Genomic DNA, 24,456 nt, shown 5'->3' on the forward strand with positions numbered 1-24,456 from the left:
GAATTGACTAATCAAGCCAAAAGGGTTCAAACGCTAGACAGATGAGTGCCAAACTTGGCCGTCATTTCTAATCATTGGTCATCGTAGGCTATTGTGTGTTCTAGAAACCAGATAGTACCTCTGGTTTAGATATACATCCATGTGTTTAACTTGCAACAGCTTTTACTCGCTCAAATACTTAAGTTTGTTTCATCTCTAACACAGTTCCTGAATTGATGAAAACGCCTCATTTCAGTCCATTTTTATTCTACTTGAATATTTGATTCTGCAAGGAATGCATCATTATGAATAACATATACATTTCCGAGTGAGAAAGATAGGCATGGGAGAGGAAGAGAGACCCATCTTTGACAGCCTTAGCATTCGTATAAGTAGAAGACAAACAGAGATACAAAACCTAAAATACCGATAAATGCAAGAAAAGAACAAAAAGAACAGGCCACTTTTGCCTTCATTTAATTTAGTAGTGTATGCTGAAAACAATTATAAAAAAACTTCTGAAAATTAACAAAGGATATTGTATAAAAATTACCAATACCATAAATACATTCATTTTAATGCAATGCATCTTACGACCTTGGAAGAAAATACCTATGGTTCTAGTCCTGGTGTTTTCTATGCAGCACAAACTGCATTTCTCATCTGAAAATGAAAAAAAAAACCAAAAAGGAAGGTTCAAATGAACCACTTCATAAATGTTTCTCTCTCAATGCTTCCAGAACAGATATCTACTTTTTCTCATCTTTTTCTGCCTCAGCGGCCTTCTTCATCCGAACTCCAACCAACCGTTTGTTCATTCTTTCCACACGCAATTTGGCATATGCTTTGAAGTTTTTCATTTCATCTGTAACCTTGATAATTTCAACTGACGGTTTTTCTTGACTAATTGGCATATATGATCCTTGAACTTGGGTAGCTGTAGCCAGCTCCTCTTGACTAGAATCACCCGCCTGCACATAGATATGCAATAATTATTATGCCTCGTAAAGAAAAAACAACCATTTTAAAAGAGAGTTTCCGATTTAAAGTTACTAAATAGCATTCAAAGAAAAAATCCTACCTTGAGCTTGCGAGCACTTCTTGGGAAAACAACCAACTTCGCTTTGTATGTTTTCAGCCGCTGAACATTGGTTTGAAGACCCTCTAGGGAGTGATTTTTCCGGCGATGATCAACTGCAATACCTATTGTTGGTGCATATTTCTTAGGAATGCCTGCTGCCTGTAGAACATGTCCAATGAGTTAACATTTGAATAAAATAGTCATCGTAATCCTAGCAATAAACATGAAAAATATACCTAAGCATAGAACTCTTTAGAGGATTATATGTCCATTTAACTCGGATAGATTACAAGTCAATTCAAACCCTTCAAAATTCTACCAAATTTACAACAAATTTCCCTACTGCTGCTTAAAAAGTTTTAAAATGATATATAGTTCACCACTATAGTAATTCTTAATTCACTAGCATTATGCATTTATATCAAGTTTAAATTTCCATGCAAGTTGACTTTTCAAAAACAACAAATTAACAGATCATTGTCAGTGTATTTGTAAAGAACTGAAACAAGAAAAAGTAACCCTCCATGGCCCTCCTAACAGGCCTGAACCAATTGTGAGCCATATGCTTTTAATAAATTAACTGAGCAAATATGAAAAGCTTCCAACAGCATAGTTAGAAATCAAAAATGATGCGGGATAGTGAAAAGATAAACAAGGATTCACACCATCAATGATGCTTCTTTGATAACAAATATGATAAATATCCATGTACAGAGAAAACTGTTTTAAAAGAAAAATGAAACTGAAACAACCATGGTACAAAGTTGGATCACAACTGTTAAGAGGGAGTGAAAAGCAGCGAGCAGGAATGTGAGCCAACAATTTCCAAAAGACTCTGGGAGCTTTTCTATATAAAATATAGATTTATATATTTTGCTGCATATAAGTTTAAAAAAGAGCATGCAAAATGGTAAATTAGTTGGAAAATTTTGAAAACAAAGATCTTTGATTAATGATGATTAATCAGAGCATCAACAAACTGTAAGAGATAAACTGAAAAAGACAAATTATTATGCTATCTATTAAGCTTTTTTAAGCCTCTTGCCACAAGTAATTTCCAATTTCTTCTCCTGTGGTTTAATTCCGGGAGCGTAGGGAATTGTTTTGGTAGAATGGGAAATCATTCCAGGAGCAGGCTTCGATAGCAGGAACACCAGGGGGGTGGAGGAGTTCCTAGCAGCTAGGTGTTGAATGCATACTTTTCTACCATTTGGAAAACACATTGTCTGATCCCGTATGTATATTCGAGCAAGGTTCTCACTCACAGGCACAATCTAATTCAAGAACAAGCTTTATCTAACTCATTCTGTTCAATAGGTAGTCAATCAAGAGACTACGATTTAGAAACATTAAAAAAGAGAATATATGGTGATTTAAACACACTGATAAAGACAATATACAATTTAAAAACATTCTGAGTGATGGAAAAGAGACCAGAAGGGTAAAAAACGATAAGACCATAAGATAAATGATGATAACTAAAAGAAAAGATGACATTGTCTGACCAAACATAAGTACAATTCCATCTACAGAGCTTAATAAAATGTATGTAAAATAACACAAAAACCTATTTACTCTATACACAACAATTGAATATTGAAACTATAATCTCACCTTCAGCTCTTCAAGAGAAAATCCTCTGCCTGCACGAATTTTCATGTTGTATTTTTGAGTTTGGCCATGTACAATTGGTCGAAGAGGGCCAGATGTGGGGCGTGGAAAGATCTTCACAGCCTTTTTTTGACGAGCTGCAAATCCATGCTCAAACACTCAGATAAGAAGGCATTATTGAAGATATAATGAACATGTTGGACATGTAAAGCTCTCATCTTCAACAAGAAAAAAAATTAAAAAATAAGCATGGTTTGGTTTATGGCATTACCAATGCGTCTCCTCTTCTTGCGGGCAGGCTGATTGAACCATGTTTTTACATAATTTTGCCAATGCTTCTTAAAATGCCCATTGGGCACTACATTGTTGTGCTTCACCATCGCTTATCTGAAGCACCAAACAGATGAAATAAAAATACTGTTTTCATTTATTTAAAATATAAATTTCACAATAAATAAGTTTCAAATGATACTGACAATGATTTTCCACTTGTTAACTCTGTGTCAACACAAGTATGACAACTGATCATGGGCCCATTCTATGGCTAATTTATACTAACGTGCAACTGTATTGACGTAACATTTAAGAGAGCTTTTGTATTGGACCTTGGTCTAACATTAACTTCAACATTTAGTATTTACTCTTTGAAAGAAAACTTGAAACCATCAGTATCCTATTAATAAACACTATTACAACAAATATCATTAGCACCTGATCCATTAACATGATGACACGTGGCTTTATATTGTTGCAGGCATAAAGCCTATATGACATACTATAGAAAATCACATTGCCGATTATGAACAGAGAAAATTATAGTGGCAAAATGACCATTAAAATGTTGAGGGGGGGGGGGGGGGGGGGGCGGAATTTTTATTAACACAATAGTTTACATGGTTTAGCCCAAAATGCATACAGTGTTATGTCTTCAATAGCCAACAGAAAATAAACAAAAACAATAACAAAAAAACATAACAATGAAATGGAATTTGCAACCTCAACACGTCACATTGGAGCTTGACATTCACATGGGTTCTCCAATTCTCTGCAATGGAGGATGAAATTCGCCAAGGGCTCTTCAATTTTCTTGCAATGGAGAGGCAGGTTCACCTTGGGTTCTCCATTTCTTTGCAATGGAGGGAAGAAATCACCTTGGTTTCTTCAATTCTTCACAAGTTACAACAGTAGCAGGTTCACCTTGATTGCATTTTCTGCAAAAGAGCACCAAATCTACTTTCTTTGAATCTTTACAATGGAGCCCCAATTTCATCTCAAAATGTCAGAATCCGGGATTAGATGGTCACCAAAGCAAAGTTTGAAGGGAAAGAATTTTTCCTAACATGGGGTTACTGGGGGAACTTGGAATCTTCATTTATTTGCAACAAAGGGCAGATTTGCCTTGGGTTCTTCCATTCTTTGCAATAGAGTACCAAATCAACCTTCAGTTCTTCAAATCTTCACAATCGAGCCCCAATTTTATCTCAAAATGTCAGAATCAGAGATGACTGTCACCAAAACAAAATGTTTGAAGTCCAGAATTGTGTCCTAATATGGAGATACTGTCCGCTATCTATGTAGCCACTTACCCACACCAGTACTCATTGGATATGTTCCTTGCACCATTAATACAGGTTCTTCCTCCATCTCATCTACAATCTTTGAATAGTAGCATACTTGATAACCAAAATCTCAAAGGGGAATCGGTGGACAACCTTTTGGTCTCTTGCTCATTTACAATGCAGCGCAACAGGTACTGCAATTGTTAAACTGTCCATAAACATGGAACAAGCCTCATTGGAGTAATGTCTCTGGACCTAGGTGATGATTTCAATGGTCACTTCTAGTTATTTTAACCCTTAGCGAGTGGGGTACATAGACTTTTTCAGAGTATCATTCACCACCATTGTAAGCCTAAGCTCACAAGTCAAAGCCATGTAAAAAACATGTGAGACCTTGTATTAGGTCTCCTAGACATGTGTCTCGTCAATTTTGTCCATTGTGATTGGCCAAACCAATGCCCTGTCCCTTGAAAGCTTCATCTAGGCAATCTCATCCCTGACCAAATTGGAGGACCTTGGGAGGCTTCTCATGAGGACTCATGGTTTTATGGGAGCCTGCTTTTTGTAGGGGTGATCACTGGTGTATGGGCCAGTCCAACTCATGTCAAGGTGCACCTATGTCATTCCACATGGTTAGTGTCTATAGATTCTGTAGGTGACCTTGGCCTTGGTGCAGTATTAATCATGAAAGCTCTCACAGCATAGCAGTCTCTTGTGACAACATTCATGCTTCCCAAGGCAATTCACAATTCCCAATGCAAAATGGTCCAAGTCGTAAAAAAGTCAACCAAGACTCAAATTGTAGAGCGGGACTAGAGGATGCCATCTGACATGGAAGTTTTCCATTCACGGCATCTGGTGAAAAGTTATGGCTCGATCATACTTGGTCAATAGTACATAGATTATTCTAGGTAGATTTTCACTTTCAAAGGTAAGTCGTGGCCTCTCTTGAGATGCTTGGAAAAATTCAACCCCCTTTGGGGAATTATCTAATATTTTCGTAATAATTTCAAGAAATTAAAAATTGCTAAGTCTCAAATTGTGTAAGACTAGCAATATTTTTAATGAGAGTCAACTAGGCATTAACTAGTTGTTAGAGATTTTTCTATAAACAACTCGGCTCTCCTCCATTGTAATTGTTGTTGTTCACTTGAGACAAGTGCTATCTAATAAAAAGGGCTTGTCTTTTTTGCAAACATTTGTGCTTTTGTGTAATTGTGGAGTGCCTATTGTTCATACTCTTCTTCTTGCTATTGCCATTGAGTATTAATTTTTTCTATTCTAATTTCATTTTGCTAATTAGTAAAGTTATCCTAGAACTAATGTTCTCTACCATTGAGGAGCTAATACGCTACGTAGAAGCAAGAAACTAGGCTCCCCACTTGTTTGTTTTGGTTTCGTGGGTAAATCGGTCTAAGAGTTCTACATTGCTTCAGAAGAGGGCATTATTATCCCAAGGGCTTCATATTTTGCTGCCCACAATCAACAATGGTTGCAGGGTTGATTAAGTTAAAATGGGGGTGATTTCCGAAAGTACCAAGGCTACTGTTAATTTATGGCATGTTCTATGCTTAGTGTAGTTTACTTCGATTTCTTCTTATTAGCCACTGTTTAGCAATCATATAAACATAAAGTAAAGTGCTGATAGAACATTAATAGATCGACAGAAAACAAGCCAAGACAAGAGACACCAGATGTGGCTGCTAGCCAGAGACAAACTCCAATGTGGGGAAACCCTTTGATCAATTCTTCTTTAATCTTCAATAGTTCAGCAGAGAGAAATAGTACAAATTCATAAATCTGTAATTTTATGACAGCAGCAGCAAACCCTAACCAGCAAAGTCAAATCTGGTCAAACAAGATGAAATTGACCTTCAATATGTTTGGTCAATTTCCCGGTCATCTAGTCCTCCAACAGCAAGAAGAAGCAGCCCATAAACAGCCCCAAAAACACAGTCAAACTGCAGTCAACTGAAGTCAACCTGCTGCCCCAAACTAGGGCAGTCAACGCTGGTCAAACCAGAGGTCAGATTGCCTCGATTTGCGTGCCAAAAATTGCAGCATGCCTAGGAGAGGCTGCCACACCAAAACCGCACTCCTAAAAAGTCAATGCTTGGTCAACGTTGTCCAAAACGTCTTGTTGTAGCTTCTACGTCCTCCTTCCTTGCCCTTCTGCGTCCTCCTTCCCATGTGTGAGCTTCTCTTCCTTCTGTGTAAACCCAATCAACTAAGGAGAGAAGAATGAATGAGAGATGAGATGAGTGAATAATGACTCAACCTCACTTGTATTTATATGATATGCTAGGCATGTGTGCCACACATTTAGCTATTGGCCAACCTTGACAATTTGTCAAGTAAATACAAATAAATTCATATCTCCATAAATACTTGTCGGAATCGAATGATCGTTAGATCAATCCTACACCTCTCGACCAGAGGAATCAAGGAAAAATATCAGCTGCCATAAATAAGATGACCCACATGGAGTTTGGCCCTAGTTGCCAATTTTAACACCTACTACCTAGACATGAACCAGTGCTAGCAACTTAGAGGGATATCTACTTCACACTCCAACAAAGGGCAAAGCCCGAAGGCACTGGTAAAAATTTCCAACAACTAAAAAATTAAAAATATAAAATTCTTCAAATTTCTTTTACTTTTCTGCACTAGAGTAGGATTTTTGCTTGCTAGTTTTTATTGTCAAACTAACAAAATTGCTAGATCTAAACCCCACTTTGATACAAATTATTCCTTGCATTTACAATTGTATCTAGCCTTTTGGTTGCAAAGTACAATGTTAAGAGGGCACTCTGATTGCTAGACCTCCTTTTCAACCACCATAAATGACTTCTATTGGCCTACAAATAAGTATATTGCATTATAACTTGTAATTTTTCAGCTCTATACTAGTTTATAACACTGTTTTAAAAATCAGCTGAATCGACTCCGAAACAGCCGAGTTAGACCGAGTCGTTGCATGACCGGGTCGACTCGGCAACCAGCGCGATTCAACCAGCCGGGTTGTTATCGAGTGGGTTACCGAGCCGGCCGAATTGGTTACCAACTCGGTCGGCTCAGTGGGAGCAATCATAAAGCGCATTTTTTTTTCAACTTGGGTTTTTGGGGACCCCAAAGCCCATTCTAATGTGCCTTTGGGTTCTTTGGGGTCCATTTCCCTCTCCTTACCAACTCGGTCGGCTTGGTGGGAGCAATCATAAAGCGCATTTTTTTTTCAACTTGGGTTTTTGGGGACCCCAAAGCCCATTCTAATGTGCCTTTGGGTTCTTTGGGGTCCATTTCCCTCTCCCAAACCCTATAAAACCTACCCAACCCCTCTCATTTCCTCACAGCCATCTCATTGCATTTGAGTAAGAATTTGTGAGGAGTTTGAGAAGAGGTGTGGAGTTTGTTTTTGGAGCAGCAATGAGGAGTCTTCAGCAGCATTGGAGCAGAGGTGAGGAGCTTCTTGGGCAGCCATTGGAGCCCATTGGAGCAACATTGAGGAGTTGGTTTGTTGGAGCAACTTTGAGGAGGCAGTTTGTGCCTAGAGGTATTTTTTTTTCACTTCTAAAAATCTGTTTTTGCTTATTTATTTTTTTGTGCAAATCTAGAAATTGAAAAGTGTGTTTTTTGTGAAAGAAATGAACATTTGTTTTTTTTTGTTTTCATTTTCAAATTTTTTCCTTTCATTTCCAAGTCATAAAATGGCACCTAGAGTGAAAGATGTTGCTTGGGCATATGTTGAAATGGTTGATAGTCAAATGCATTGCAAATTTTGCCATAGAAATATTAAAGATGGTCCTAGGGGCATTAATAGGCTGAAACAACACTTGGCAGGGATTAGAGGTCAAATTACTCCATGTGAATCACCACAAATTGGGGAGATTAGAAAGGAGTTGTTAAATACCTTTAATAAGTTTAAAGAAGGAAAGACCACAAAAGAAATAGAGGCTGAAATTGGGAGGAAGAGGAGTATACAAAAAATGATGGCTACCAACTCCCATTTTGATTTTGAGGGTTCTTCTTCTATCCCTTGCACTGATGCATCCAACCCCTTCCGATATGTTCCTCCCTCTTTGGAGTCTATTCAAGAAAAGGGTAAAGGTAAAATGAAAAAGAAGGGTGATATGAATATCAAAAGTTATTTCACTATCACACCCTCCTCTCCATCAGATGCACATGGCCCTGAAGCTAATAGAACTTTCCAGCCCACTTTAGATGACCATTGGAAGAAAGAATCGAGGGAGACTACTTGTGATTACATATGTAGATGGTGGTATGATGCTAATATCCCCTTCAATGCTTCCCTTGGGGGGAGACTGCTTGTGATTACATATGTAGATGGTGGTATGATGTTGATATCCCCTTCAATGCTTCCCGTTCACCATATTATGAGCCTATGTTTGATGCCATATTTGTTGCTGGAAAAGGCTTCAAAGGCCCTACTATGCATGAGATAAGGGGGTATCGTTTGCAGAAAGAAATTTCCTCCATTAATGAGTATTTGAAAGATTTCAAAGACTCATGGGCAAAAACAGGATGTACCATCATGTCAAATGGATGGACTGATCAAAGGAACTGTACCATCATAAACTTTCTTATCTTCTGCCCACAGGGAACCATGTTTCTAAAATCAGTTGATGCATCTGATAGGGTGAAAGATGGACAATTGTTGTTTCAGCTATTGGATGAGGTTGTTGAGGAGGTGGGGGTGGCTAATGTTGTTCAAGTCATCACAAATAATGCCTCTAACTATGTTCTTGCTGGTAAATTGTTAGAGGAAAAACAAAAAACCATCTTTTGGACCTGTTGTGCTGCACATTGTATAGACCTCATGCTTGAGGATATTGGCAAATTAGATTGGGTCAAAAACATTGTAGATCATGCCAAAAGCATAACAAAATTTATCTACAATCATTCATGGATTTTGAGCCTTATGAGGATACACACAGGGGGCAGGGATATTATTAGGCCTGCCATCACTTGATTTGCTATTCATTTTTTGACATTGCAATCTATGCTTTCACAACATAGAAACTTGCAATTCCAGTGATGAATGGAATCAAAGCCAGTGGTCTCTCAAACAGGAAGGCAAAGAATTGAAAAATGAAGAAATATTTTGGAGAAAGGCAGTAGAGATTGTGAAAGTTGTTGAGCCACTAGTTAAGGTTTTGCAGTTAGTGGATGGGGAAAGATTGGCTATGGACTTCATTTATGAGGCTATGGATCATGCAAAAGAGCAAATAAAGAGGGCATACAAAGATAAAGTGGCTAAGTATGAGCCCATTTAGGCAATCATTGATGAAAGATGGAACAATCAACTCCATCACCCTATAGATGCAGCTGGGTATTTTTTGAACCCACGGTATCATTATAAAGCTCAGACGACAGGAGCTTTGAGTGGGGAGGTTAGAGATGGATTGATTGACTGCATTGATCACATGATCCCATTGGAGTGTAATCAGTTGGAGATACACCGACAGATCACAACCTTCAGCAAAGCCATAGGTACCTTTGGGAAGAACCTAGCAAAGATTGCAAGGGAAGCAAATGAGCCAGGTTAACAAAAATTGCAATTTTCAAATTCTTAATACTTATTTTGTTAAATTGTTTATAATTTGAAAGTTGGATATAATTTGTTGAGCTAACTCATTACACTACTATGTTTTTTGCAGCACAATGGTGGGAGGCTTTTGGTAGCCATTGTCCTCAATTGCAAAAGTTTGCAATTCGTATTTTGAGTCAAACTTGCAGTGTTACTGGGTGTGAGCGCAATTGGTCTGTGTTTGAGAGGATTCACACGAAGAAGAGAAACCGCTTGGATCAAAAACGGTTAAATGATCTAGTCTATGTCCAATACAACCTCTGGCTCAGACGCAACCAATTGTTAAGCAAAAGACCTGATTCAGATCCCATTGTGTTGGAAGATATTGATCCAACATCAGATTGGGTAGTGGAGAGTCATCCAGCAGAGTTTGATTCTGATGAGGATCTTGATTTGGATTACAGGCGGCGGCATCACTTGAACAAAATGTTCAGTTGAATGCAGATCCACTTGTACCAGCCTCCAGCCCAGCCCCAAATCCTCCAGTTGCAGACGCTTCCTCTGCTTAGCCACGACGAAAGCGCATATCTCGTCTATCAAAACATGCAGCTGTTGCACAACCTGCTAGTGTACCACTTCTATAGTTGCAGTTAGAGATGGGGATGAGGAGGAACCATGGGTTTCCATGTCCGACTCTGATTCAGAGGTTGAGCCAGATGATGTTGGCTCCTCTAGCAGTAGCCAGTGGTACTAGTCAGTGGTGACTAGTGATGTTTCACAATTTACTTTTGTTCTATGTTGCAGGAAACGTGGGGTAGGAGGGCGTTTCCGTACGGAAACGAGTACGAAACGCTGAAACGCGTTTGGTACGGCCCTGAAACGCGTTTCAGGCCGTACGACCCACGTTTCAGCATTTACTTGTGTTTTTTTTAATTTTTAATTTTTTTATTTGTTTTCTAATCTATTCTTACGTTAGCCTAGTGACTTCTAGTTGCTTCCAGATGCCTGTCTAAAGTTATAGAAGTGAACTTTTGCCCTAGTGTTGATATGCAGTTCATGGTAATGTTAAATTCTTAAAGTAAAAGGGATATTCATATTCTCCTTTATTTTTCATTTTCATCATTTTACTTAAATTTTTAACATTACCATGAAATGACTCAGGATGTTTGAGAGTGGTTTCGCCCTCATTGGATTTCATATGGAGAAAGTAGAATTTTATATCTCACTCAAAATCCAGCAGAGTTATCTGTTTTTCAGGATTTCAGGATTGGGGGGATTGCAATGTTTCCATTGGATTTTATCATGTACTAGGGTATGGAACTTGTATTTAATCGAGAGAACAAAGCCCTCTATGCAGGGGAGACTCCCAATAATCAAGAGAATGTAGGGTACTAGGGTATGAAACTTGTATTTAATCAAGAGCACTAAGGTCATTCGACTATGTAGGAGGAGACTCCCAATCAAGCACGAGACAAAAAATTAGGAATTTCTCGTGGCTGATTTTGGATATTTCTATTTTCATTATGTGATTATTCATGAGTAAATGTGATGTAAATTTAGATACTTATAGTTTATGCATTGACAATTGACAATTTTATCATAATGTAATAAATTAGAATGATTTTTGACCAATGCGGCCCTGGCGATCCTGCTTCGAGCTTCGCTGACCTAGCCTGATCCCCCCTGCGTGCCTGCGCCTGGCAGCGCCGCTGCTAGGCCCGCGCTCTGCTGACCCCCCTCTCAGTCTGGGGCCTCCTGCCCTTCTTCTTCAACCCTTCGGGCCTCTGCCCTCTCCCTTCACCGGGGACTCCCCCGGTCCCCTTCTTGAACCCCTCGACCCCCTTCAATGCCGGAAATGAATCCTTCGTCTCAGGATCCGGATGACCTGGAAAAATCTTTCGCCTCTCTTATCCCTGAGAATGCAGAAAACAGAATCCGCCCTTCAGCCTCTAAATTCATTAAGAAGTTAGACGAAATTCCGGAAGTCACGCTCCCCCCTTCCCTTCCGAGGAGAGCAGCAATTGCATTAGCAGAAAGAGGACTGGTAGGACAGTTCACGGGACTGTGGCCTTCTCCTCGTTCAGTCCAAAAATGGGTCGAGAGAAACTGGAACTCGATAGTGCAAGGGAAAATTGCTATCAGGTTCTGCGGGAGGGGGTTCTACACCTTCCAGTTTGAAACAATGGAGGATCGTAATCTCATCTTCAGAAACGGCCCCTATTTCATGGACTCTCGAGGACTCTACCTAAACAGATGGACCCCTGACTTCGATCCTGAGATGGATGTTCCCAGCGCTGTTCCCGTCTGGGTTCGCCTGCCCCATCTGCCGCTTCATTGCTGGGGGGATGAATCTGTGAAGGCCATTGGGAATGCCGTAGGAAAATATATCGACAGATCCAAACCAAAGGAGAACATGCATGCCTGTGCGCGGATATGCGTTGAAGTAGATCTTGGTAAGGGACTGCCGGAAGCAATCAAACTCAAAGTTGATCAGTGGACGCACATACAGCAAGTGTACTACGAGCAGCTGCCCTTCAAGTGCAAGGTATGTCATGAATATGGGCATTTCGCCAATAGATGTAGCAAATCTAAATCAAATGTATCTGAAGGCAATGTAGAAGCTCCGGAAGAAGCTTGGGAAATAGTCAAAAAGAAAAAATCAAACCCCCCTCCTGGCCCATCCTCTAAGCCCCCCCTGGAAAATCCCATCCCCTCCTCCCATCCCTCTGGATCTGGCCCTTCCTTCCCCTCCTCCTCTAACCCTTTCGAATCCTTGTCTGCAGAGGACCCCCCATCCCCTCCACCATCCCCGCGAGGCCCCATGGTTACCCCCTCCCATATCTCCCCCCCCCAGCCCTCCCCTCCCCCGACAGTAGAAAGAATCTTAACTAGGAACAAATCAAAGGAAAACAACCTCTCCACCGACCCCCCCAGAAAAGTTGGAAGGAAGTCAAATAAAGAGATAAGGGATGAAAACGCTGCAAAGGAAATGGCCACCGGGACCCAGCAACCAATGGAAACATACCTAGATAAAACTAAAGGAAGTGGGGAAAAAATGAAAGAGAAAAGCGGGGCTCACAACAAGCAAGGTAAATGATGATTTTGGTCTCCTGGAACTGTAGGGGGATGGGCTCCTCCCTAAAAGCAAATGCAGTCCGAGATCTTCTCAAAGCTGAACACCCAGACATCCTCCTTCTTCAGGAGACCAAAATAACGGATCAAGAATTTCAAAATCACATAAAAAAAAAACAGAAGTTATGAAGGAATAGCTCTAAGTGCAGTAGGCGCCTCAGGGGGCATTGGGACATTATGGGACAAAAACAAATGGAAACTCAAAGGCCAAATGCAGAATAGATGGTGGATAAGATCAGACATGCAAAATACAGCCTCGAAAGAAGAATTTTCAATATACAACATCTACGCCCCCAATCATTACAGAGACAAAGCCTCATGTTGGGATTCAATCACCTCTGATCTTTTGAATGTGCAGGGAAGGAACATTTTCCTGGGAGGAGATCTAAAGTTTAAACCTTATAAGAAATGCTGATGAGAAGCTAGGAGGAAACTTCTTTGCTGATCCCTCAAGAGATTCTTTAGAAGAAATTATTCAAGCCCATAACTTAGTGGACATCCCTCCGCAAAATGGACGCTTCACTTGGTCAAATAAAAGAACAGGCAGCAATAACATAAAAGAGAGGTTGGATCGAATTCTCATCCAAGAGAGAACAGTGGCAAGATACCCAAACATCCAAAGCAAAATAATCCAAGGTTACATTTCGGACCATAAGCCAGTGGCTCTGACTCTGGATAAAGGAAAGAATATGGGACCGCTCCCTTTTAAATATAATAAGGCCTGGGACAGCAGCGAAGAATTCAGAAAACTAATCAAGGATCAATGGGCAAAAGAAGTAGTGGGATCTCCCCATTACATCTGGGAAACTAAGCTTAAATCCCTCAGAATTGCCATTAAACATTGGGCAAAAAACCACGCAACAGAGGAAGGTAAGAAAAGAATCGAACTTCAGGCAAAGTTGGAGCAATGGAGCAAAGAAAAAGAAAGAAGGCAGGACACAGTAGAAGATCAAGCAAAAGAAAACGAAATATATAAAGAGCTGTATAAACAAAATAGAAAGGAGGAAGAAGAGCAAAGGCAGAAGTCTCGATGCCTTTGGCTCCAAGCGGGAGACAAAAACACCTCTTTTTTTCATAACTGCCTTAAACTAAGGAGGGCAGGGAATCAAATTGAGAGAATTATTAGGGAAGGAAGGGAAATCAGAGAACAAGAGGAAATAAAGGAGGCAGCGACCCAGCATTTCAGCGATCTCCTAACAGCTGATCCTCATTATATTGATAACTCAGATTTCCTTAGCATAATTGAAAATAAAATCTCAGAAGCCCAAAATGCCGACTTGGAGAAGGAAATCACGACTGAGGAAATCGAGTGGTCAATCTTCAGCATGGCTATGGACAAGGCTCCGAGGCCAGATGGGTTCACTGTGGCCTTTTATAGAAATCACTGGGAAGTTATCAAAAAAGATTACATCAGAATGGCTAAGAATTTCTTTATGAAATGCAAAATGGGCAGCAGCATCAAATCTTCCCACTTAGCCCTTATCCCCAAAGATCCTAATCCCCAAACCTTTGATAGATTCCGGCCAATATCCCTGTGCAATGTCTCCTATAAAGTCATCACTAAAATCCTAGCTAACAGACTAAAAAAGATCCTCCCCTCCCTTATCTCTGAGAATCAAGGAGGCTTCGTTCCTGGAAGACAAATAACGGACAATGTTATCATTATCCAGGAGGCTATACACAGCAGCATAAATAGGAAAGAAAGGGGCATGATCATCAAGCTTGATATGGCGAATGCCTTTGACCGGGTCAATCACCACTTCCTTCAGGCAGCCCTAAAGAAATTTGGCATCTCCGAGATCTTCATCAGCTGGGTCATGGAATGCATCTCACTTACTTGGACAGCTCCCCTCATTAATGGCAGGCCCTGCAACTCTTTCAAAAGCTCAAGGGGTTTGCGGCAAGGATGCCCGCTGTCTCCCTTCCTCTACATCATCATGGCTGAAACTCTTAGCATACACCTGGAGAATTTGCGCAGGCTAAAAGAGATAACAGGGGTCACAATTGTCCGGGGAACCAAGGGAATAAATCACTCCCTATTCGCTGACGATACTCTTCTAATTGGAGGTGCTTCCAGCCTCATGGCTAGGAGATTCAAGAACACGCTGGATCTCTTTCTTCAAGCCTCTGGAGGTAAGTTAAACAATAATAAGTGTATGATCTACACATGGAATGTCCCCAGGCATATCATTCAAAGAATTTCCACAATCTTGGAAATCCCGGCTCAAAGGAACTGGACACACTTCACTTACTTGGGGTTACCATTAGCCAAGGAAAAGGTCAAAACCGAAATCTGGATCAAGATAATTGAGAAGCTGAGAGGGAAGCTTCAGAGCTGGGGGGTGACTTGGCTTAACCTGGCAAGAAGAACAATTCTCATCAAAGCCATCCTTTCAGCCCTCCCAATCTATCAGTTTGCCACCACCCTTGCTCCGACAAGCATCCATAAACATATGGAACTTATCATTAGGAGTTTCTTATGGCAAGGATGCAGACAGGGATCAAAAAAGTTCAGCCTAGTTAAGTGGGAACAGGTCATCTTACCCTTCGAAAAAGGAGGCCTTGCAATAAGAATCCCCAGACTCGCCAACATGGCCATGGGCTTCAAATTGATATGGAGAATTCTCAACGAAAAGGGGGCGTGGTGGACAGAGGTTATCAAAAAGAAATACTTGAATGGGGCCAACTCCAACATCCTCTCAGAATCCATCATTGACAGACAGTGCACCCCGGTATGGAAGCTTATTAAAAAAATTCTCCCTCACTTCAAAGCCTGCATCTCAAGAGCCCCGGGCAATGGTAGAAACACAAACATATGGGCGGACAGAATAATGGGATCAGAAGCAAGAGAAGCCCTCATAAACCTCAGGCCCCTGCAACGATGGATGACAGAGGGAAATCTCAAGACTCTCTATGACATCTCCTCCTGGGACCAAAACTGTTGGATCGGCTGGAAGTCTATCTCCCCTCCCAATGATCTTAAGAACCTTTGGTCTGATCTCAAGATGTCTCTCATAGGATCCGCCCCCATCAATAGAATGATAGAAGATAAATATGTCTGGGACTCCAATGGTGGAAGCTACACAGTCAAAGAGGGTTATAAAGTCCTCCAAAGAGCTTCAGCAATAAACAACTGGCCTCTCCACAAAGTGGCTTGGAAAACTGAAAGCCTCCCAAAAGTAAAATTCTTTAATTGGACCCTCCTCAACAGCAAAATCCTCACAGCGGAGAATCTAAGGAAAAAGGGTATACATGGCCCCTCAGTCTGTTGTCTGTGTAGGGCATCGGAAGAAAGCTGTAGCCATCTCTTTCTTGAGTGCTCCTTTGCGCGGACTTGCTGGAAGATCATCACCAGCCCTCTGATCATAGGTGATCTCCCCACTCAGATGGCTCTCCTGCAGAAAAACTGGGGAAATAGTTATCCCCTCCCAAAAAAGGCAAGTCCTTGGCTAAAAGGTTGTGGAACAGCATTCCCTCAAACCTGTGCTGGGAGATCTGGAACGCCAGAAACAAATGTATTTTCAGCAACAAGGTCCCCAGCGTCTCCAACACAATAGCAAAAACAATCGCGCTCATCTCAGAGTCCATTGAGGCGAATGGAATAACCCAGGATGAAACAAATTCGGGAGATCCAAGAGAAACAGAGTGGATGAGCAAATTCAGATATGAAGTAAGAATTCAAAAAACAGTAAGCACAGGCAAAGGAAATCCGGATTGGAAGTTGAGAGGGACAAAAGAGGAAATTAGAGATTGGATACAAAAGCAAGGGAGGCCCTCCTTACATTTTGACGGGGCCTCAAAGAACAATCCGGGCCAAGCCGGAGCTGGAGGAATCATTAAAGACATCCAAGGAAAAACAATAGTAACATATGAATGGGGATTGGGATAGATGTCTAATAACAAGGCAGAGGCCTACGGCCTCCTTCTGGGGACCTCTATTGCAAGGAAACTCGGTCTTCAAAACCTGTTAATTATGGGAGATTCAGCAATCATTATAGCGGCCATGGTTTCGGGAAGGGACTTCAATCAAATGGCTTTGAACAGCATCAAATACAGGGTTATGGACAATGTCAAGAAAATCAGCGGGACCATCTTCAAGCATGTTCTAAGGGGAAACAATGCAGAGGCCGATGAACAGGCCAATAGAGCAATCAGTAGACGGACAGGTCAGGTCAGAGAAAACAATGATGTCTATGACAAAGCCATCCCATAAGCTCCTCCATCCGAGTCACCTCAGACAGCACACTCCTCGAAATCGGTATCCCATCGAATCTCCTTATCCCCCGCAAAATCCTCTTGACTGCACAAACCGGTACTCCATAAATCAGATACGCCCCCCTGCACAGATCCACACCATATCAAACAGCCACTCCCATGATTATCAGGCTTCCTTAGCAGTCGTTCTCTGCCTCAATAAGCCGGATCACCACCTCAGTACCATCTTCGCACGCGGTAAGATCTATCCTGAAGATCTTAGTCATGACAAGAGCCGTCCCTCCCAGAACTGGTCCAAGCGTTTAAGGAACCTCCATCACCCTATATATAGCCGCTCGGGCCTCAGAGACCTCTCACTCCTCTGCGCTGCTTTGACTCCTCAGTGCGTTCTAATCAAACGTGGGCTCCCTCCAGAAGCGGCTTGCAATCATCGGAAGCATGATCCTTGCTCCCTGAATGTGATCACCAAGATGGCGGATCAGCAGGAACAGCCAAATGCCCAGGAGCAGGCCAATAACCCCTTAGACAAGATCTTCAACAACAACGAGTGCACTATGTGCAAAACGCATACATTCCTGATCAACCGTTTTGTCAAACATTTTAATGAGCTGAAGGATGACTACCAAGCTGATAGCAGGTCGAAACGAAAGAAGCTGGAGAAGCGCAAGGCAGAGATCGAGGCGTTGAAAGAGAGATGCAGTCATCTTGAGGAAGCCATCGAGCATATTCGTTCTCTCCCTCAGAGTTTCCAAGCAGAGGCTTCAACTAAAGCTAAGCCAGGAAAGAACCTCTTCCTGACGATTCGGTCACTCAGAAACTTCCTTAGGAGCCATGGAATGTAAATTTTGTTGGATTGGCGGTTCTTATGTATGGCAATATAGCCGTCACTACTTTACTTTCAGTCATACTAGGAGTAGCAATGAGGAATCAGGGTCTGCGAACCCGTTTTTGAACCTCATATCTCAATTTCACTATACTTATGTACTAGAACTCTGCTCTTGTTGGTTTTTATAATACAAAAGTAGCCGATTCTGTTAAAAAAAAAAAAAAATTAGAATGTATCATATATGCTTTATGATTGCACATATTTCTTAAATGTTCTAATATATATATATATATATATATATATATATATATATATATATATATTCGCATTTCCCCGTTTCCAAAATTTGGGGAGGTCGCATTTCGTATCGCTTCCCGTTTCGGAAACTCGTACCCGTTTCCCCGTTTCGTGCAACCTTGCTTTTGCTTTAGAGGCCATTTCTATATCATCATCATGTATGTATTGGACAATGCAATGGGTGCCATTTTGATATAATGGATATATTCATGAGCCTACTTTGATCATATGTTGTCTTCTATCTATATTCTAAAGCTTTGTGTTTGAAAACATGAATGAAAATCTTTAAAATTATGTTTTTTTTATAAAAAAAAATAAATATTTAATGTATTTTTTACAACAACCGAGTCATTGAAATCAAACAGGCCAAGTCGATACCAAGTCGGAGTCGACCCTCGGTCGTTTCCGAGTCTGAGTCAGAGTTTTAAAACATTGGTTTATAAGCAAAAACTTCATGTTAGAGTTGAATAATATTTATTTTCCAGCCATCAAAATTGCATAATAATTTTATAAAAAAATTCAAAGTTATTAAACATAACTCAGAAATCTGAAAATCAATTTCTAGCTAAGTTGGAAATTTTCTTGCCAACACAAATCTACTAGAGGGGAGACACCAAAGCCTCTACAATCATCCTCTAACCCTTCCACGCTCTCAGGTAACTCCCTATAGGTATTTTTCACACAGTAGTTTAGCTATTTCAGCAAAATAGGTTGTTGCCCCTATGTTTCTACGCAGATTTTACAGATTGTCATACAAGACAGCAAATTATTTTGACTCGTAATTGCTTAACCAAACTTCAAAATTAATAGATAATTACATATTTGATTAGGGTAGCTCCATTAGACCAAAATCTATAGGTTATATGCTATATCTTTGAAGTACTTTCGCTACTAATATATGTTGTAGAAATCTGCACTGGTTTTAAGCAGGACAGCAGATATTTCAAGAACACCTCCACCCCATTGACTCCATACAACACACTAGACATAAACCAGAGCTGTTGGGGGATATTTAGGGACTCCTCCCTTGGCTGTTTAGGAGGTGTTGGGCCTAAATAGCGAGGGCTTGTACCGAGGTTGTTGAATGGTGTTGCCATTAATGCCAACGTTAGTTAATGAATGCTTTTATATTTGTCTAGATTGCATCAAGTTGGAAGTTCCATTGAAGGATAACTGGAAACCCTAGCTCAAGGGTTTAGATTCCCTGGACGATGGACATACCTAGCTCAAGGGTTTGGATTCCCTGGACGACGGACATACCATGCACTTGTTAGAGGTTTCTGAATATGCAGATCAGTGAGTGTGCCTTGGAGACCCTCGCCATTGGATTCTCCTTGTCATGTAGATTTTGTTGATATGCGAAGCATCTCGTGGGCCTTCATGGTTTGTGAGTTATGCCCATTAGAAGATGAAGGACCCATCCTGTGGGCAAAACCCCCCAAAAGTTGATGATGTGGCATCTCACTATTTGATAAGATCGTGAAATCAAATGAAATCTTCCTATTAAGAATAAATTAATTATTTTGAGGGCATTAATCATTTAATTATAAAGATCAAGGATTGTGGCTCCAAAGTATTTATCATTCAAATTTCAAATGGCTCTCAATCAATAGTTGGCCTCATCAAAAGGTATTTTGGCTCCATAGAATTCGAGTTTCAAAGTTTTAATTCCCTCCAAACACAATTCGGGTACCTCTCATGTGATCTTCAAAATCTATATAAAGGCATTTGATTTGACCTCTACGCAATGCAATTTTTAAACGTACATCCCTTGAGGGATTTGACTCTGTGTTTGATCTTCAGCCCTGTGATGAAGAAATTATTCAACAATAGGCTTGAAGACCAACCTAATCTCTGAGCAGTGAGGGTTTAAAGGGTAGGGTTTTTTTATCTTTGATCTTGCCACCTGGAATTCGTTGGTTATCTTTTACAGGACTCGGCCCTTGTTAAAATTGGCAACTAGGGCCCAACTCCATGTGGGTCACCTCTTTTATGGCAGTTGATATTTTTCCTAGATTCCTCTTGTCTAGAGGTGTAGGATTGATCTAAAGACATTCGATTCCGACAAGTATTTATGGACATATGAACTTATTTGTATTTACTTGACAAATTGTCAAGGTCGGCCAGCAGTTAAATGTGTGGCACACATACTCAGTGAATCATATAAATACAAGAGAGGTTGAGGCATTTTCTCAACATCTCATCTCACTCATTCTTCCCTCTCTCCTTAGCTTTGTGTTATACAAGGAGCAGCTCACACGTGGGAAGAAGGAGGACGCTGAAAGGAGGACGCAGAAGCTACTAAAGGTCTCTTTGACCTGCATTGACCAAGCGTTGACTCATCAAGGGTGCGGTTTTGGTGTGGCTGCCTCTCCTAGGCAGGCCACAAATTTTGGCACAAAAATCGAGGCAATCAATCCACAGGTTTGACCAGCGTTGACTGCCCTAGTTTTGGGCAACAGGTTGACTTCAGTCAACAGCAGTTTGACTTTGTTTTTGGGGTTGTTCAAGGGTTGTTTCTTCAAGTTGTTCAAGGGCTAGTTGATTGGAAATTGACCAAGCATATTGGAGGTCAATTTCAACTCGTTTGACCAATTTGACTTTGTTGATCCAGGGTTTGCTGCTACTGATATAAAATTACAGAATTCTAATTTTGTATTATTTCTCTCTGCTGAACTATTGAAGATAAAAGAAGATTTTATCAAAGGGTTTCCCCGCATTGGGGTTTGTCCCTAGCTAGCCCCCACATCTTGTGTCTCTTGTCTTGGCTTGTTTTCTGTTGATAGTTTAATGTTCTATCTGCTCTTTACTTAATGTATATGTGATTGCTAATCTGTGGCTAATAAGAAGAAAAGAAGTAAATTGCTCTAAACATAGAACATACCATAATTTAACATCATATCAGAGCTGAGGTGAAGACAAAACCCAAGTAAGAGCAAGAGCAAGAGCAATCTCCGAAGAGAAGGTTGGCAAGGCTATCCTAAAAACTTCATGGGGTCCTCAACACTCTTCCCCGCCGAAGACAAGCTCCGTGAGAAATCTGACTATCACGGATGGAAGATGTCTCTCAATCTAACTTTAGAAGATCAGAAGTGTTGGACCATGTGAGAGGCAATACTGTTGCGCCTCCATCAAATGCATCCGTTGCTGCCAAAAGCAAGTGGTCCAAGGGAGAAGTCAAAGAAAGGAAGATCATCCGGGACTCTATCGACAAGCCCCTGGTGGCCTATTATTCTGAGCTGACAACCTCCAGGGAAATCTACGATAGACTGGTGAGTTTATTTAAAGTTAATGATGCAAATCAAGTTTTGTTCCTTAGAAATAGACTGAAGGAAATTAAGAAGGGCAAAGATGAGAGTATGCAAGCATATTTCTTATGGATCAACGAGATCAAGAATGATCTCCTATCTATTGGCGAAGTAGTTCCTGACAGGGAAATGACTATCACAACTCTTGGAGGACTGCCACCTGAATGGTATATATTCAGGACTACTCTTCTCAACAATAATGTCATCCCAGGATTTGAGGAATTGATGGCTAGACGTATTCAAGAAGAAACAAGGATGGAAGAGCAAGAAATGCCCGAATTTAAAGGCCATCCCTCTGCCTTTTCTTCTCATGCTAAAAGAAGAAACAATTCTGGGGCTAAATCCAAAGGAAAGGTTGGACCAAAGGGTGGAAGAAAAGGTCAATGTTACAATTGCAAAAAAATGGGCCACTATGCGAGGGAGTGCCCTGATAAAAGGGACTCACACCATGACGATGACCAAAATCACTCTCAAGGCAATCAAAGGAATGGCAGGTCCAATGGCAGAGGTAAAAGAAATGTCGAAAATCAAGGAAGAGGACAACCCTTCAAGAAGGCAAGAAACTCCAAGTATGAATCTAATGTTGTTAACAATAAGCAAGATGAATATTGTCTACCAGCAGCCCTCTCTACTACTGCTCCCTCAAACTCACTAGGAAATTGGCTTATTGATAGTGGTGCCTCAAGGCACTTCACTAGCTACAAAGAAGCTCTCTCCAATTTGATAGAAAAAGAGACCAACCTGGAAATTTCTCTTGGGGACAACGCAAAATATCCCGTGAAAGGCGTAGGGAATGTCACTCTTCAATTGAATCAGGGTAATACAATTCATTTGCAAGAAGTCTTATATGTATCTGATCTCAAAAAGAACCTGGTGTTTGTTTCGGGAATGGAGGACAAAGGCTACAAGGTAACCTTCATTGATGGCAAGGTATGTGTATGGAAAAAGAATTTTAAGGAAGCTTTCACTCTTGGGTTTCGAGTCAATTCATTATATCAAGTCAGAGGAAGTACGCTGGGTGTCATGTCTTGTGACACATCACTTCAGTCCGAACTATGGCATCGAAGGTTTGCTCACCTTCATTATAAAGCTCTACCCAATGCAAGACAAATGGTGACAAGGATGCCCGAGTTCCAAGTAGAGCAAGAAGGTGTATGTCCTGGATGTGCCGAAGGGAAGCTCAAAAGGGGACCATTCCCCTCAAGCCAAAGCAAGACCTCCGATATATTGCAGTTGGTTCACTCAGACATATCTGGTATGATGCCTGTGAACTCTTTGGGAGGATATTTATATTACCTCACTTTTACAGATGATTATTCTCGCAAGACCTGGATATACTTCTTGAAAAAGAAGGATGAAGTGTTCACTTGGTTTCGTCACTTCAAAGCCTTGGTCGAGAATCAAACCGAAAAGAAGATCAAGATCTTAAGAACTATAATGGGACTCAGTATGAATCCATTGAGTTCCATGACTTTTGCAAAGAGACTGGCATTAAGAGGGAGACTACAACACCATATACTCCTAAGCAAAATGGTGTGGCGGAAAGGAAGAATCGTACGATTGTGGAAGTTGTCCGTGCTATGCTCCATGATCAAAGACTTCTGAAGTTTCTATGGGCCGAAACTGCGAATATCGTCGTATATGTGCAAAATCGATGCCCTCATCAAGCATTGAGTTCCAAGACTCCCGAAGAGACGTTCACTGGTAAGAAACCTAGCGTATCTCATTTTAGAATTTTTAGAAGTCCAGTATATTTTCGTGGGCTATAGCGAAAACACTAAGGGCTATAGAATCTATGTGGCTGATCAAAGGGAAATCGAGATTAGCCATGATGTCACCTTTGACGGAGATATGGCTCTTAGCAAAGTTGACAGTCTTCCTACTCAAAGAGGATCTAAAGAAGCTGACACCATGGAACCAAAGGAAAAGGAAAATGAGACGATGCCCATTGTGGAAGAACCTATGGATCCTATTGATCCCCCTCCATAAGAGCCTTCCTCTTCTAGGAAGAGGCCTTCATGGCTTGGGGGGACACTTGATGATGCTGAAGGGCACGTTGCACCTAGGGGAACCTTCCGGGAAAGTAAGAAGCCAACCAAGTATCAAGGATACTTGACCATCATGAGCACGATCATCCAAAATGAGCCTTCGTCATTCGTAGGTTCCCAAACCCCAGGACAAAGTAGTTGTCACTTCGAAATGGCTTTACAAGATAAAGCATGCAGTTGATGGAAGTGCGGAAAAGTATAAGGCTCGTTTTGTCGCTCGTGGCTTCTCTCAAAAGGAAGTTATAGACTATGACGAGATATTTGCACCTGTTGCCTGATATACCACCATTCGCTCGATCATCGCCCTTGCTGCTTCGCAAGGATGGAACCTACATCAGATGGATGTCAAGACCGTGTTCTTGCATGGTTCGATCAAAGAGGAGGTCTATGTGGAGCAACCTGAAGGATTTGAGATTCATGATCAAGAATCTCATGTGTGCAGGTTGAAGAAGGCCCTCTATGGGCTGAAGCAAGCACCCCGAGCATGGTATGAGAGGATCAATAGCTACTTGATGAAGTTGGGATTCACTAAGAGTGAAGCCGACCCTAACCTTCACTTTAAGGTTAAAGATGACAATCCTCTCATACTGGTGTTGTACGTTGACGACCTCTTTCTAACATGTGCAAACCCTCTTATTCACAAATGTAAGAGGGAGTTGGCTTCTGAATTTGACATGAAGGACCTAGGACTGATGCACTATTTCCTAGGACTAGAAGTTTGGCAAAAGCCTGGGGAGATTTTCCTATCTCAAGGAAAATATGTGGTGAAGATATAGGAGAGATTCAGTGTGGTGGACTGCAAGCCCGTAACTACCCCGATGGAGCTTGACTTCAAGAAGTTAAGCGGTAGTGCTG

The 24,456-nt window shown here is 41.0% G+C and overlaps 1 protein-coding gene across 1 annotated transcript in view; it reads right to left on the reverse strand.

Moving 5' to 3' along the window:
• Nucleotides 1-428: 428 nt before the first annotated feature.
• LOC149254410 (large ribosomal subunit protein eL13z-like) overlaps nt 429-24,456 on the reverse strand; it is a 39,242-nt gene continuing 15,214 nt past the window's right edge. The window contains exons 2-5 of the mRNA XM_089460149.1: nt 2,943-3,058; nt 2,675-2,808; nt 1,061-1,219; nt 429-950 (exon numbers count right to left, since the gene is read on the reverse strand). Of these exons, the coding sequence (XP_089316275.1) occupies nt 729-950; nt 1,061-1,219; nt 2,675-2,808; nt 2,943-3,051 (624 nt within the window). The 5' untranslated portion in view covers nt 3,052-3,058 and the 3' untranslated portion in view covers nt 429-728. The remainder of the gene's footprint in view (nt 951-1,060; nt 1,220-2,674; nt 2,809-2,942; nt 3,059-24,456) is intronic.

The sequence above is a fragment of the Pinus tabuliformis genome, chromosome 7, assembly GCF_031772625.1.
Source record: "Pinus tabuliformis cultivar Carrire ecotype Pingquan chromosome 7, CPIR1, whole genome shotgun sequence".
Lineage (NCBI taxonomy): Eukaryota > Viridiplantae > Streptophyta > Pinopsida > Pinales > Pinaceae > Pinus > Pinus tabuliformis.